Here is a 15,402-nt window from a genome sequence, read left to right on the forward strand (position 1 = left end):
TCTTGGGTTTTGTTTGCCTATTTGGGGATTGTGGATTGGATTTGTTTTTGGGAAGAGAAATAGGATCGGAGGCAAATCGAAAGAAGATTAATGATTAATAAGAAAGTGTCAGAGTGATACAAGATTTTTCAAGAATTTAACTTGAGTTAGGTTAGTATAAATTGGTAAATTAATTAAATGACATGAAAAGTCCACTTCTCCCTCCACGTAAGTTAGTATAAAAAACGTTTGTAATTAGTTAGTGTGTCTAACATTTCTCAATCATATAAACCCATAAGTAGAAAAATGTAAACTTATGGGCCGGTTTCGGTGTAAACACGGAAAGAAAAAACTAGTTATGCAATATTTAAAAAGGAAAATGATTATATGCCTAAATTATAAACCGAAAAAGACACCTAAAAGTATGATAATACCAATGACAAAATAAAAACAAAAACAAAAAAGAAAAGAAGAACGCATAACACATGTTAGATGATTAAGTGTATAGGTCCATATGTAGATGTAAAATCTAGGTCAATATATCATCACTCAATTACTAAAATACAAAAACTTTTGCTCTAACTTTTAGACATTTCACAAATTTAAATACAAATTTTTTTCTTCTCCGTTAAATAAGGACTGATCATGTGAATACATTAAACACTTCTAACCTCGTACGTATAGATTACTACAAGGTCACTACCAGTTACCATCGATGCTCATAGATGACTCAGACTTCAGACCAGCATAGGTTATATTTACGACATTTAGATGTGTAGTGTGACAATAGAGACATTTTTTGATCCATATAACTAGGTTAATGATTTTTAAAAAAAAATTTTTTTTCTTCTTCTTTTTTTGTATATCATTGGATTTGAACAATATAAAATAAAAATACAGATCGTTCACCAATTTTTTTTTTCGTTACTTCTCGCCATCGAATTTATAAAGTTGGGAGGAACGTAATGATTGTTTAATAGTACATTTACTTTTGGATTATAAACATCCTCAAAACCATATTCTGTGGTTGGTTATAACTTACAAGCAATAGTACCCGCGCAATGCGGCGATGAGATGGTAAATGTGATAGGTCATAGGAGGTGATAAGTCATAGAGTGTGATAGCCAATTGCCTTAGCCGTACGGCCTCCGTACTCGGATTTAAAAATTCGTCGAAAGTATATCGAATGACATCTCTGATGAAAAAACATGAAATTTTAAGAACATTCATATAATTTTTATAATTTATCGATATATGGTTTTTAAGATAAAAATTTTTGAATAAATTAGAGGAATAAAATGATTTATGAAGAAGAAAGAAAAAAATGAGTGGTTGAGATTTGATTAGAGAGAAAAAAATGAGTGGTTGAGATTTAAGGGTATTATAGGTATATTAGGTAGAGATGTTTAAATTAGTGAATAAAGAAAAAGGATAATTTAAGTTATTCAAATTATCTTTTAAAATTTTAAAAAAGAGCAAAATACTTTATAAGATACGGAGTAGCATAAATAAGTGTTTACCTACTCAACAAGTCAAAAAAGTCCTCAAATTATTCACGAATTTAAAGTTGAGTACTTAACTACTTATACTGGAAAAAAAAAGATATATTCTCAAAAAAATTAGCATAATAATTGTTCTAACAATTAGATCATAATAGTTGACAAGATCAAATAATGAAATTCAATGAGAAAATAAGTGTATTACGGTTAATTTTATAAAGATATATCATTCATTGAGAAATTATATACACACATTTAGATTCATGACACATAAGACAGAGTACATCTTTTTGCCGTTTATATGCCCCTGCAATGTAGTGACGATGTTGGTAATTAATGGCGCAAGGTGGTGGTAGTGGCGACAGATGGTGGCGGCAATAGTGGTGAATGTAAAGTAATTGTTGTTAAAGGAGGCGTGTAGTTATCTTAAGGATTTGAGGATTTATGTTGTAAATTATTTCATTAAGAGTATTGTAAATATATCTGATAGAGATGTTTTAAATTAATGAATAAAGGATAAGAGTATCTTATTAAAAGATATTAAAAAATGAGTTGCTCTATAGATATAGTTATATTTCATCCAAAAAGATATATTTGTCTATATATATATATATATATATATGGGGGATGGGAATATAAGGCTGTTAGGTAGTTAAATTTAGGTGTGGAACACTCACATATTGTTTTTTTAATCCATAAAAATCAGAGGGGCCATGTGATTTAATTAAAATTCAACAAATATTAAAAAATTAGTATGTGAGGGGTTTCACACCTAAGCTTAGATGCCGGACAGCCTTATATTCACTTTTCCCTGTATATATATAATTCTTTGAATGTGGCCTACCAAAAGCAACCCTGGAAATTTGACTAAGCGGGTATATAAATCCACGGGGAAAGCCTCGTCAGAGTTCAAAATAAACAGAGAAGTTAATTTAAGAGGAGGAGCAAAAAAGTGGTTGTACTTCAAGCAACATAAAAGGAGCCAAGCGTCGTCTAAATTACTTGTTAGAAGTAAGGTACGTTATAAAGAGCCTTGATTAATTGATTACTCAGTTGAAGATAATCTATACTATGTCACAAATTATTGAAAATCTCAAAAAGCTATGATTAAACATTTCATAAATTACGTTTGAACATCTGGGAATGTTATTAATAAACATTGACAAGAAGCTAATTAATGAAGAAAACAAGTTCAATGGTGGGGGATCAAGTAGGAAACAGGGTTGTTTTTCCAATGATCACAAATTAGTTTACAAAGTTTATGCTGTTAATCCAATTTAAAGATAAAACTATGACTTCATAATCATTTAATACCAGTAAGCATGAGTGGCTACTGCGTTAAGCCATAAAACCCAGAAATAGTAGCAAAATGTGTGGCGAGTAGGGTCCTTGAATCATGTTTCATTTGTATGGATCATACTTTTTCGGGCCGAGCAGTGATGATGATGAGCCCAATAAAATAATTAATTAGGCTACGTACTGATTTTGTTGTCATATACGAGGGTTTATTCCTCCTAAACAAAACATTGTTTAGTTTGTCACCAATTAAAAGAATCAGGCAAAATGGCTGAAAATTTTACTATTAGCGATAGAGATCAAAAGGTTTGTTAAATTAGTGGTTTTCGAGTGAGTTTTCGATAAGCTTTCAAACTTTGAGATCATGCTTTTAATAGTTGTTAGAAAGAATGTAAGGAATGGAAAGCTAACAAAGTTCATTTATATTATGTTTCAAATAAATGTTTAGGCCGAGTAATTAAAGTGCGTAGCCATAATTAGCTACGCCAAAGTTTTGAAATCTTGCTGCCTATTATACACATGTACCCGACGTTTTTATAATTATAGGGTCGGTCTATATGATACGGCTTGAAAATGTATATATAAAATTTTTGGAAAACATTTTATGTTACTCTTATGTTTAAATTATATGTTTGTTTTTTTTTTTATGGAAATCGAAACTTTGAGTTATATTATATTATTCGAAAGTGAGACTCCAATCCAGATGCATCTTTTCAAAATAAAAAACCAATAAAAAGATTACCTTATCTATACTATCTTATAATAATTATCACTTTCCCTCTCATAAAAGTGTTAGATGCAAAATTACCACTTTACCCTTGATTAATTAATTTACATCATCAATCCCTTATCTTTTAAAATATCTCCACTATATCTTTACATCAATTACTTACACCCACCACCAACAATAGTTCGTCACCACCACGACCGCCGTCACCACCACCACCAGTCGTCGTTATGATCAAACCGCCGCCGCATCGCGCGGGTACAATGCTAGTGTATATATATATATATGAGAGAGAATTAAATCACTTTTAAATCTTAACAATAAATTTTGATTTAATGGGCAAAGTGTTTTCAACTTTACCCCTCAAGTTAAAAAAAAAATTGATGGGATCCCTTCCCCTCCAAGACAAATATGAAGTCAAAGACCAATAAAAAGCTTATCTTATAAATTACATGTGTATTGTGATGGAAAAGAATAAATCCTTCTAAAAATTAATTTAAAAATCCTCCTAAAATTATTTAAATTTGTCACTTGTCTTCGTCTAATATTTAATTTTTTTAAAAAATCTCTTATTAATTCATTCATAAATATAAAAAGGAAAATGATTGATATGTCTAAAAGATCTAATATCTTGAATGTTTGATATATGTATTGTGAGTTTTTTTCCTCTTAACCTTTATTATTCATCATATTATGTGTCATTATCTTATTATTAAGTTTTTTTTTAAACATATTAAGTAGGCCTATTAATCATTATCCATATAAAAAACGAGACCGGAAACAAATGAATCTTTATAAAATCAAAAACTCAAATAAAAAACTTATCTTGTAAGCCGTACTAATCTATAGAGTCGAAACAAAAATTATTCTAGAGATTCTAATGTTATGAACAGTAATAAAAAATAAAAAATAAAGTTAAAAAAACTAATCCTAGACTCGTCCATTTAAAAGTGGGAATTTTTCTTTAAAGGTACAAATATGCCCTTTTAATTAGCATTAACTTCAATTATACTTGCACATCCGAACTCTTCTGACAAAATAAAAAAATGATCGACGAATAAATCATGTACAAAGAAATGAAATTTACATCGTATGCACTAATTAGTATGAACTATAATTTTTTGTAACTTATTTATGTGAACGATTTGTACGTGTTTATTAATATGATGAATAGATGGAAAAAAATTTACGTTTTTTCTAGCAAATTAAAATAACATGTATACAAATGGCAAATTTGTTGAAGTGTCATAATACAATCTCGAAAATACAAACACTAACGGAGCTTGGTCATATATCATAAATGCGTGGCCAGTGACGTATTGAAATACATCGATTGTGTATTGTACCATGTATAAATCACAATAACAAGTATTTCTAATTAAGAAACGTGCATCACTTTATACTATTATAATCATAAACATCGGATAAAAATAAAACTTTCATGCCATATGCCAAATATTTTAACTTGTATAATTCGATCTATTGTGTAGGTATTTGTTAAAGAAGAAGAAAGTTAAAAGAAATTAATGGAAGGATTGGATTACTTGAGTGATGAAAGGAAGAAGGCGGAGTTCGATGTGGAAGCCATGAAAGTAGCATGGGCTGGCTCTCGTCATGAATTTCAAGTTGCCGATCGCATGGCTAAACTTGTTGCTAATGATCCTGTATGTTTTTCCATCTCGATTTTCAAACTTGTTTATATCGTTCGCCAGAAAAATCTTTGTCACCACAGTTTTTAATGTGCAATTCGTAATCTATCCCAACATTATTATTGTGAAGAGGCGCACATTTTTGTGAGTGAATAGTTAATATGCAACTTTTTTGACTCCAGTATTTTTAACGATAAATTTAGATTCAGCGACACTATTCTTTATATCTTAAACTTTAGAAGAAATCTAATCATTTTCGGAAAAGGTCCTGTCTCTAATACAGTCCCATATTTGAACCTAAGGCTTAAAATCTCAAACAATTCTAAAAAAATTGCTTTTATATCATTAATTCCAAATTAACCATCAAACAAATACAACGAGATAGGGTGTAATTGTGTAAACCAAGACAATAAATTATCTCAAGAGCCATTCGAGACTGGATGTATCATATTTGATATCAACTTAATTTAAGTCAAGTCAAGCTCTAGTTAGTGAGTAATCAATGTTGTGATGTCCAATATCATTGCCCATTCTGCTCAACCCAAGACGGGCCCCTCCACACGAAATTATTATTAAACCCATTAACCAATGGCAATCATATAGTTCTGTTTTTCGATCCCAAAAAAAAAAAACCCCCACCTTTAATAGTGATTGGTTTGGCACACAATTAACACCACATATATACCTTGATATGATAGTTGGTTCATCCAATAATTGTACAAATGTTGCAAATTTTTAGTACAAATGATGGAGACAATACTAACAGACACATGACATGACTAATTTGTCACCCAACTTTGGTCTCATATAAATTGGTCCCGTCTTGTTTGGTCTCATATAATTTCGGTAAACGTATCTGCCTACATGCTTTAATTTTTCCCCCTTTATTTGGTTGCATAATCCAACTTTCACATATTTCCTTTCATCGTTATCTTTGATTTATCATTATCATTTGAAGATTAGTTTTTTTTTTTTTTTTACTTTTATCGATAGAGACTTTGCTTACTCAGTTGTATAAAATAACGATTTTATTATATACGTTATTTGCTACTTAGTTATTTTTAGCTTCATTCTTTTTTAATTATCTTCAGAAAAATAAAAAACTATATACATGAAAAAATTTCAAGAAATATCCTTTCTTCGAAAATTTCGAATGTAAAAGTTTGATCAATTCACATTTGACATGCATCAAAATTAGGTTGCGATTTCAAACCAAATAATTGTTTTGAACCAGATAATTGTTGGTTAATTGTGAGCCAAATAATTGTATACCATGAGAAATATTATTCATCATACTAGAAACGTATATGCATGATGTGAAGCAATGGATGAACTCTCAACATAAATTTAAATTCTGATATGAATTAAATCCTAAATTTTCATTGTAGTGTCCACAAAATGTGAATAGAGTAAATATCAAATAATATGGGAATTGAACAAATTATTATACAAAAAGTTAGTTATAGTGTATATTATTATATTAAATTTATTTGTTTTCTGTAAGACATGTTTGTGATTGTATTAAGAAAATAAGTTATTATATTAAAATAAATGAGTTACTTAAATAGATGAAAAGTTTATGTATTAATTGAAATATAAGCTATAAATATTAAATCTTTTGCAATTAAATTAACTTTTTCTCTAGAGATATCTCATGATATTTCATGATATTTGTAGGTCTTCGAGAAATTTAACAAGCCTATGCTTGGTCGGAAAGAATTGTTCAAGAATGCTCTTAGAAAAGTAGCTTATGCATGGAAGTTGATCAATGATCTTCGCCTATCTGGTAACCTTTATTCAAATGTACAAAAATGTATTAAAGTTGTTACATTATGTCATCTTGTGTATTATCTAACTTTCAAAGTGTCAAATATATGTATCGAACTTTCGATTTTTGCTATTGTAAGTATGGAACCTTTTTTTTTTTTAACTCAGACGAAGAGGTCAAATGGTTGCGAGAATATATCGACGAACATAATTACACTGATCTTCATTGGGTAATTTCTTATTCAATAATCAATCAAGGTAATTAAAAACTGTATCAGTAGATAAAAGCTCATATATAGCAACTATATATATATGATTTCTTAGGAAATGTTCGTCCCATCCCTGGAGGGGCAGGGCACATTGGAACAAAAAAATAAATGGTTGCCACTAGCCAAAACAATGCAAATCATTGGCACTTATGTTCAAACAGAACTTGGTCATGGTTCCAATGTTCAAGGACTTGAGACAACTGCAACATTTGATCCCCAAACCGACGAGTTTGTAATTCATAGTCCTACATTAACTTCAAGCAAAGTAAGTTACATATATGTTTATCAAGGATATCTATTTTTTCTATATACGTTGTTTGATATTCGTTATAAATGTGAAAGAATGGTGATCTTCACTGATTTTCTTTCACTCAAGTTTCTTTTGTGTTTCTTGATGTTTAATAGTGGTGGCCTGGTGGAATGGCTAAAGTGGCCACACATGGTATTGTTTATGCACGCCTCATAATCGACGGTCAATATTATGGAGTTCATGGTTAGTACTACATACGTGATACAAACTTTGTGGAGATTTTTTTTTTTTTTTTGGTTAAGTTATCCATATTTTTTTTTACCATAGTCATTTCTTTGAAGGTTTTATCGTCCAACTAAGGAGCTTGGAGGATCACTTGCCTCTTCCTGGCATTACTGTCGGTGATATCGGGCTGAAATTTGGACACGTGGCATATAACACCATGGACAATGGCGTGTTAAGATTTGATCACGTACGTATTCCAAGAAACCAAATGTTGATGAGGTACTGTTAGAGTTATATACATTGTGTTCAAGTGATTATAGTAGGCTTTAGTTTGGCTAATTACATAAAATGTAACCAAATTTGGTCCAATTATTTACATAATCGATCGACTTTAGAGTTTTTCTCTATTACATACTTAAACTATTAAAATTCTTAGTAATCGTTATTCAACTTACTATGCAAAATGATAATGTAAGACTTGTTTCTATGTTTGATCATTTGAGATTGCGTAAAGGGAGCGGTCACCTGCTTTTAAGGTTGAAGATTACCTTATCAATTTTTTAGAAGTTTACAAGCTAGAAGAAACTTGGTTAAATTTTTATAGAATTAATGTCGAAGTATTATTGGACGTTGGTCTGAATTTCCTTCGTTCATTTATACAGGGTGTCACAGGTTACAAAGGAAGGAAAATACATGAAATCTAACGTTCCTCGACAACTCAGTTACGGAACTATGGTTGGTGTTAGGCAAAAGATTGTTTTTGATGCTTCCACGGCATTGTCTCGTGCAGTTTGTATTTCTACAAGATATAGTGTTATCCGTAGACAATTTGGGTCACATAATGGCGGACCCGAAACCCAGGTTATTTACAAACAAGACATTTATTTTTATTTGTTTATATATGTATATATAGACGATTCTTATTCAAGATTGTTTTTCTTCTTCTGTTAGGTGATTGATTATAAAACTCAGCAAAATAGACTCTTTCCTTTGCTGGCTTCCGCTTATGCCTTTAGATTTGTTGGTCAATGGTTGAAATCGTTGTATATCGATGTGAAGCAAAGATTAGATGCTAATGATTTCACGACTTTACCTGAAGCCCATGCATGTACTGCAGGTTTGAAATCGTTGACGACTGCTGCAACAGCTGTGAGTGTTTAATTAATCACACACTAACACAAATTAATACATTATATGTATATAACATAAGAAAACACACAGACATGCATATATGTGTATAATACCATTTGTGTTGTATATTTTCCTTCAGGATGGAATTGAGGAATGTCGAAAACTATGTGGTGGTCATGGCTACCTTCTTAGTAGTGGGCTTCCTGATTTATATGCAGTTAACGTTCCCGCTTGTACATATGAAGGGGAAAATGTTGTCCTCCTGCTGCAGGTATGTATAATCTGATACTGTATTTTTTCTGTCAACAGAAGACGTACTAATAACTTATATTATTTGTTGGTTCAAAAATGTTAGGTTTCAAGGTTTCTAGTGAAGACAGTCTCAGAGTTGAAGTATAAACAGCCAGTTGGGACAACAGCTTACCTGGGACGTGCGACAGTTTTGATGCAAAAGAATTGTGTCGTTCAAACTTGTACGTTTAATTGTTTAAGAATAACTCAAACTTGTTGTCAAACATTTTAATTGGAAAATTTCTAATGAATAAATACTACGTATATTATGACCTTTGATGGCTTTATTATTTGTACTGAGATGCAGCTGAGGACTGGCTAAACTTTGATGAAATATTGAAAGCGTTTGAAGCAAGGGCTGCTAGAATGATTTTTGATTGTTGTCAAAGGTTAGCCAAGTTTGAAAAATCGGAAGAAGGTATGTTTCTCTAGCAGTTAATGTTTATCTAAAGAATGTTATCATAAGATATATAAATGTTGTATTTTTTTGTCAACCGACTGCAGGTTTTGCTGAACTATCACCTGATTTAGTTGAGGCATCACTTTCTCACTGCCAAGTAATTGTGGTGTCCAAGTAAGTCTGTCCATTATATTGATTGTATACATGTATACGTCATAAATAATGATGTTTAAGGAAGAGATTTCTATGGACACGACTTTTTAGTACTCGTATATTGTAATTAGTAGACCTACAAGGCTAGAAGGGCTTGTTGCTTGCGGGTGGGAGACAACATGGAAATGGTCTAAAATGAGTCAAACTGGTTGAAGGTCATCCGAAGTGTATGTTCATTGCATATAGGATTACAATCAATCATTTTGTTTTACTAAGTTTGAATACTAACGTAGTTTTTGTAATCATATTTAACTCCTTCACTACCAATTTTAAATTGGAGAAAATCCAGCCTAGACTAAAAACAATAAGATTCAGCTCGAACAATTTTTGCATTTTATCTGACGTGCTTGACCCACCCATGTTGTCACCTTCACTCTGCGACATACCATAAACACTACCTTTTTCTTTGAAGAAAAATTGTCTTGCTTGTATTTTGTCTTACATTGAGCTAATATGCAAAACATGTGTATTTTTTTGAAGGTTCATCGAGAAATTGCAACAAGATATTCCTGGAAAAGGAGTCAAACACATGTTAGAGTTGTTGTTTTACGTGTATGCATTGTTTCTTCTTCACAAGCATCGAGGAGACTTTTTGGCCACGAGGTATCTTACGCCCAAACAAGTCTCGCTTGCTAATGATCAACTTAAAGCTTTGTACTCTAAGGTGAGTAGTCAATAATCTATTCTCTTTTGTAGTACTTTGTATTTTCAAATTAAGATATTCTTTAATCTTTAATAAAAGAAAAATGATAGAATTACATAGTTATTTACTCTTAATAATACTTAATATGGGCTGATCCTGTTAATATTTGTCTTTAACGGGTTCCACTTGTAACAAGAACAAAAATAATGGGTCAATAGACATCCAAAATTTTTTTACAGAATAAAACGTTGAAATGAAAGTCATTTTCTCAAAAAATATATCTCTTTAAGTAACACATTTTATAATCATATTTGAAACACTCAATATAAAAGCGTGGGACAAAAGCGTTAAAAAAAAGTAACCAATATAATTTTAATTAGTCTCATTACCCAACCAACCTGACGCGATATTATTATATTAACTATATGATCTGTTTTTTCCTATGAAAATTGCTACATATGTATCTCATTCCGGTATGTTACATAAAATTGTCACACCAATTTTTGCTAAATCTTCTTTTTGGTTGATGTTATTCAAGGGTAATATAGATTTAATTATTTATACAGTTGATATTATTCTTTGAAGAATTTTCTCACTTGCCCGAAAAACTATAACCTTAATTAGGTACGTCCAAATGCAATAGCATTGGTGGATTCATTTAACCACTCGGATCACTACCTCAGTTCGGTTCTTGGACGTTATGATGGGAATGTGTATTCAAAACTATATGAGACCGCTATGAAAGATCCTTTTAATGACTCAGTAGTAGCTGATGGCATCCATGAATATGTCCAGCCAATTTTGAAGCAAACGCTACACTCTGCTAAGCTATAAAATGTTATTATTATGGTAAGAATAAAGTCAAGATTTGGTTTAAGGTAATCCAATAACATTTGAGTTCAAGTTGGAAGAGCACGTCGTCTTTTAACCTTTTGTAACCATTATACGAATATATGCTAAAATGCTAATGCGCGCATATATGCTGATCTCGTAATGAAACAATGGTATCATAGATTGTAAACTATAAGATTTGCTTGCATAATAGCTATGACGTTTTGATTGTTGCGTTCCTAAATGAAGTAATTGATATAACTCTGCACATTTTGAAGCAAAATGTGCCATCCTTTGTATACTTATATCTAAAAAGAATTGTGGATCTTATCTTGACAACAAGCTGCCTAATCCTTAGGGAGAGGGTGTCATTGATACACCAACGTACCTACATTAATCCATACCACCCATCAATAATAGTATGTTGCCAAGTCATTTCAATCTATCAACCCAAAAACTCATCATTTTTTATAAGATGTCATGATACAATTCATCATTTAATTTAAATTTTTCTTACATTTGTTAATAAACAATTATATAAAAAACACAACACTTCATATTAATTACGAGTATAAAAAAACAATTATAAAAAAACATAACATTTAATAATAAATAAATTAACAGAATTGTTCAACCATTAATTAAGTATTTAATCGGTGGCGGTTGAGCCGCTACGTCATCGAGGTACGACAAGTCTTGAGCCGCTCCGTGCTTCGTAAGATCATATCGGAGACGTTGAAGAATTTCTTCATCTAATAACTCTGGCAGTGCGTGTGGGTTATAAACTACCGCGACTGGCCCATCCATTATATGAACCGGTGATATTGTCCTCCCGTCATCTTTTACAATCATGTTGTGCAATATACAACATGCATAAATATACAACATGCATAAACGAGTTTGCCAATCTTTTTGACGGTATTAGGCTGGAGTGGACATTCCAAAATCTTCCATTTCCCCTTAAGAATACCAAAGGCTCGTTCGATACCATTTCTTGCCGACTCTTGTAGTTTTTTGAACTTTTTTTCCTTTGGATCAGCTGGATATGGATATGCTTGAACAAACGTTGAATACCTAGGATAGATTCCGTCGGTAAGATAGTATCTGCGTTTGTAAAATCGGCCATTGACTGTAAATGAACTGTTTGGCGCCGTTCCATTTCACTCAGTAAGATACAATGGAGACTGATTCAAAACATTAATATCGTTGTTTGAACTGGGAGGACCAAAGAACGCATGCCAAATCCACAAGTCATATGAAGCGACAACTTCAAGCATAATAGTTGGATATTGATGATCACCTCTCTTTTATTGGTCTTTCAACTCTTTTGGACAATTTTGCCAAACAAAATGTGTACAATCAATGTGTACCGTCAAGGTATTCACGTGACGTTCTTGCAGACATCAATAAATAGTCATCAAAATTATCAGGAGGTTCACCCGTTGCAAGGTGTCGAATTGCCGAAGTACATTTTTGTAGAGTCGTGAAGCTTTTTTTTTCCGTCCGTCTTCTCCCTCTTGAAACCATTCGAATGTCTCTTCAATGTCACCAAACAAGTTTTAAAAACAGAGCGCCTACTCATAATTGGCTAGGATTAAGACAATCGTAATTGGCTACGATTACCAACAAGATATTTTAGGGGTCTATGGAATTGCCTTTTAGGGTGATTATTTGATTACTGTGTTTGTAAAATATAAATAATTAAAATTACTGTTTGGCTAAAAAAATGATTATATGCGTTTAGCGAAAACAAAGTTCTAATAAAAGCATGTAAAAAATTGCTTTTTCAAAACACAATTTTTAAAATGTAAAATTTATTTTGACAACGCAACCTCAAACACCCACTTGTTAAATTTCGGGGTTCCCAAAAAGATAAATGCCTTATGCGGTTGCAACAATTGCACGCCCTCGAAGATGCCAATCCGCTTCATTTTATCTTTGAACATCTAACCACCATATTTTTTTTAGCGTCAAGTATTCAGTTTTCCATTATACAACTTTCTACTAACATCTGTCACAACTTATGAGTGAATTCATAACTAGTTGATTGATCGGAACAGTGCGCCACCGCATATTCTTTGTTAAAAATTTATTGGAAATTTATGATAGTGTTGATATTGTAAGTTAATAGTAAACGATATATTGATCCTATAAATTTATGTTATCTAACCTTAGAAACAAAAAAGTTAGATCACTCACATTAGGTCTTTCTTGTGAAAATTACAATTAATTTTGTTGATATTTTTGTGTATAAGTCTAAATTTACTACGTATTTCGACTTGATGCAAATTTATTTACAAGGTTATAAACATAAAGTGGATAATGTTTAAAAAATAAAAAATTAAAACAACATAAAGTGGACAATTGCAAAGGGCCCATAGTTATATACGGCTACAAGCCTTCAACAATTCTATTCAGTACTAAATCAACCCAATTTTAAAGCCCAATGCAAAGTTTTTCTTTTTTAAACATTTTTAAACTAGAAAGTAGAAACTCACATAAAAAATCAAAATAACTTTTAGAATGAAAAAGAAAAACTTCCTATTATAAAAAGTGTGCTGGCATACCTTGATATATTATTTTTACAATTAATGTATTACAGTAATACCTTTCTATGAAATAAAATGTAATACTTTCAATGAAATAAAATGTAAAAATTTTGTGTAAAATTTGCCTGAGTCCATCTGACGCCATTAACCCCTTGCGCATGGATCACAATGCAATGGGGTGCTTTGTGTACTGACTACCTAACTGCTTGGGATGCTCCAATGACATATCTATAAAACAAATGAGCTAACTTGAACTATGTTATCCAACATGTACATAAGAAGCTAAAAATGACAACTAAGATGGGATATTCATCATCATTGATGAAACGATGGTGCCGATTGAGATAACTTTCCACTATTGGATTGTCGATGAAGAATCTCCGACGTGATAATCAATACATGTAATATGTATGATGGTAAGCATGAAGTAAGTATTTGATTAATCATATCAAGTATTAGGTGATCTTCAATCTCTCTCGAACCTAAATGATGATCTTTTATTTCCATTATAACAATGCATTGGAGAGGGGTTTGAAGAACATTGTGGACTTGCCATTTAAGCATGGATTAAGATGACACTAAAACTTATTTTGGCCCTCAATGTTTTCGACCTTAGGGATCCACTTGGGTTCAAGTCTCACTTCTCACATTTATGGGGTGAATTAATAAGGGTTTTTCGAGAGTTGTGGGTTTCATCTCAGACATGCGTGTAATATAAAAGTAAGAATAGGAGTAGATTGATTACTCCAATTACATCTTGATATCAATTGACATAATTGTTGAGAATAGCTACATTTTTCCATTGGGGAGTTCTTGTTTCAATATCTCGATAGATGAAAGTGTTAGTCTTACGTTCATCACTAATAAATATTCAAATTTCACATTAGAGACATCCATTGAAAGGAAAAGTCTGCCGATATTTAATATTGATAATGATCATCCTTTTTACTTATAAAATAAATAAAAAAATAAAATAAAAGATAAAATTGTTGAAAAGGAAGTAATCTATCTATTATATAAATAAAGTAAAATTGTGATGACATAGGATTTTTAAAAACACATCATTTAAATTTAATTATGACATCATCATATTTTATTAATTTTAAAATCTAAAATATGTTTCCTTTTCTAATTATATATCATTAATATAAATTTTTATTAAATGTCTACTGTAAGATTTTAATCACCTTAACTATGATGTATTTTCGTGTAACGGTTTTACTTTTTTACTTTTACAAAACCGTATGTGTTTCACCGTGTGTCCACAACTATATGGTTTTACTTTTTTACCTTTACAACCGTATGTGTTTCAACGTGTGTCCACGATTACACAACTTTTGTTTCCGTTTACTTTCATTTTTTACATAAATTATCACAACTTTTCAACTTATTTAACGCTATTATAATACATTTTAATATGACAACATATTTTAAAGTTACCTATTATTCGGTTTATTAGTAAAGCGTTTATAAGTTAACACGGGTTGAACTTGAGTTGATTAATTAGTAAACTAATAATTTTCAACTAGAAAATGATAAATCATCATAACCAAATAACATAACAATCATCCTAATACATTAAAAATGTGACATGTGGTATTCACTAATTATCTTTTCTAAATACGCCCTCAATTTTTTCATGTGTCATTATTAAGAAAATTATTAGGTTATTTGGTTAGGAGG

At 31.1% G+C, this 15,402-nt stretch overlaps 1 protein-coding gene across 2 annotated transcripts; it reads left to right on the top strand.

The window, feature by feature from the left end:
* The first annotated feature begins 2,388 nt into the window (after positions 1 to 2,388).
* LOC122604346 (peroxisomal acyl-coenzyme A oxidase 1-like) lies at positions 2,389 to 11,414 on the top strand. 2 transcript variants are annotated; one of them, XM_043777238.1, is made up of 15 exons: positions 2,389 to 2,494; positions 4,992 to 5,165; positions 6,828 to 6,936; positions 7,086 to 7,147; positions 7,242 to 7,451; positions 7,592 to 7,679; positions 7,778 to 7,940; positions 8,324 to 8,522; positions 8,613 to 8,810; positions 8,932 to 9,063; positions 9,148 to 9,265; positions 9,391 to 9,501; positions 9,588 to 9,657; positions 10,177 to 10,360; positions 10,964 to 11,414. In XM_043777238.1, exons 2-15 carry the CDS (start codon positions 5,028 to 5,030, stop codon positions 11,171 to 11,173), a joined length of 1,992 nt encoding a protein of 663 aa, XP_043633173.1. In that variant the 5' UTR covers positions 2,389 to 2,494; positions 4,992 to 5,027; the 3' UTR covers positions 11,174 to 11,414. The 2 variants fall into 2 exon arrangements, with proteins under 2 accessions (XP_043633173.1, XP_043633175.1); XM_043777240.1 differs by having other exon boundaries at positions 2,399 to 2,489.
* The last annotated feature ends 3,988 nt before the right edge of the window (positions 11,415 to 15,402 follow it).

Source organism: Erigeron canadensis, chromosome 1, assembly GCF_010389155.1.
Source record: "Erigeron canadensis isolate Cc75 chromosome 1, C_canadensis_v1, whole genome shotgun sequence".
Classification (NCBI taxonomy): Eukaryota; Viridiplantae; Streptophyta; class Magnoliopsida; order Asterales; family Asteraceae; genus Erigeron; species Erigeron canadensis.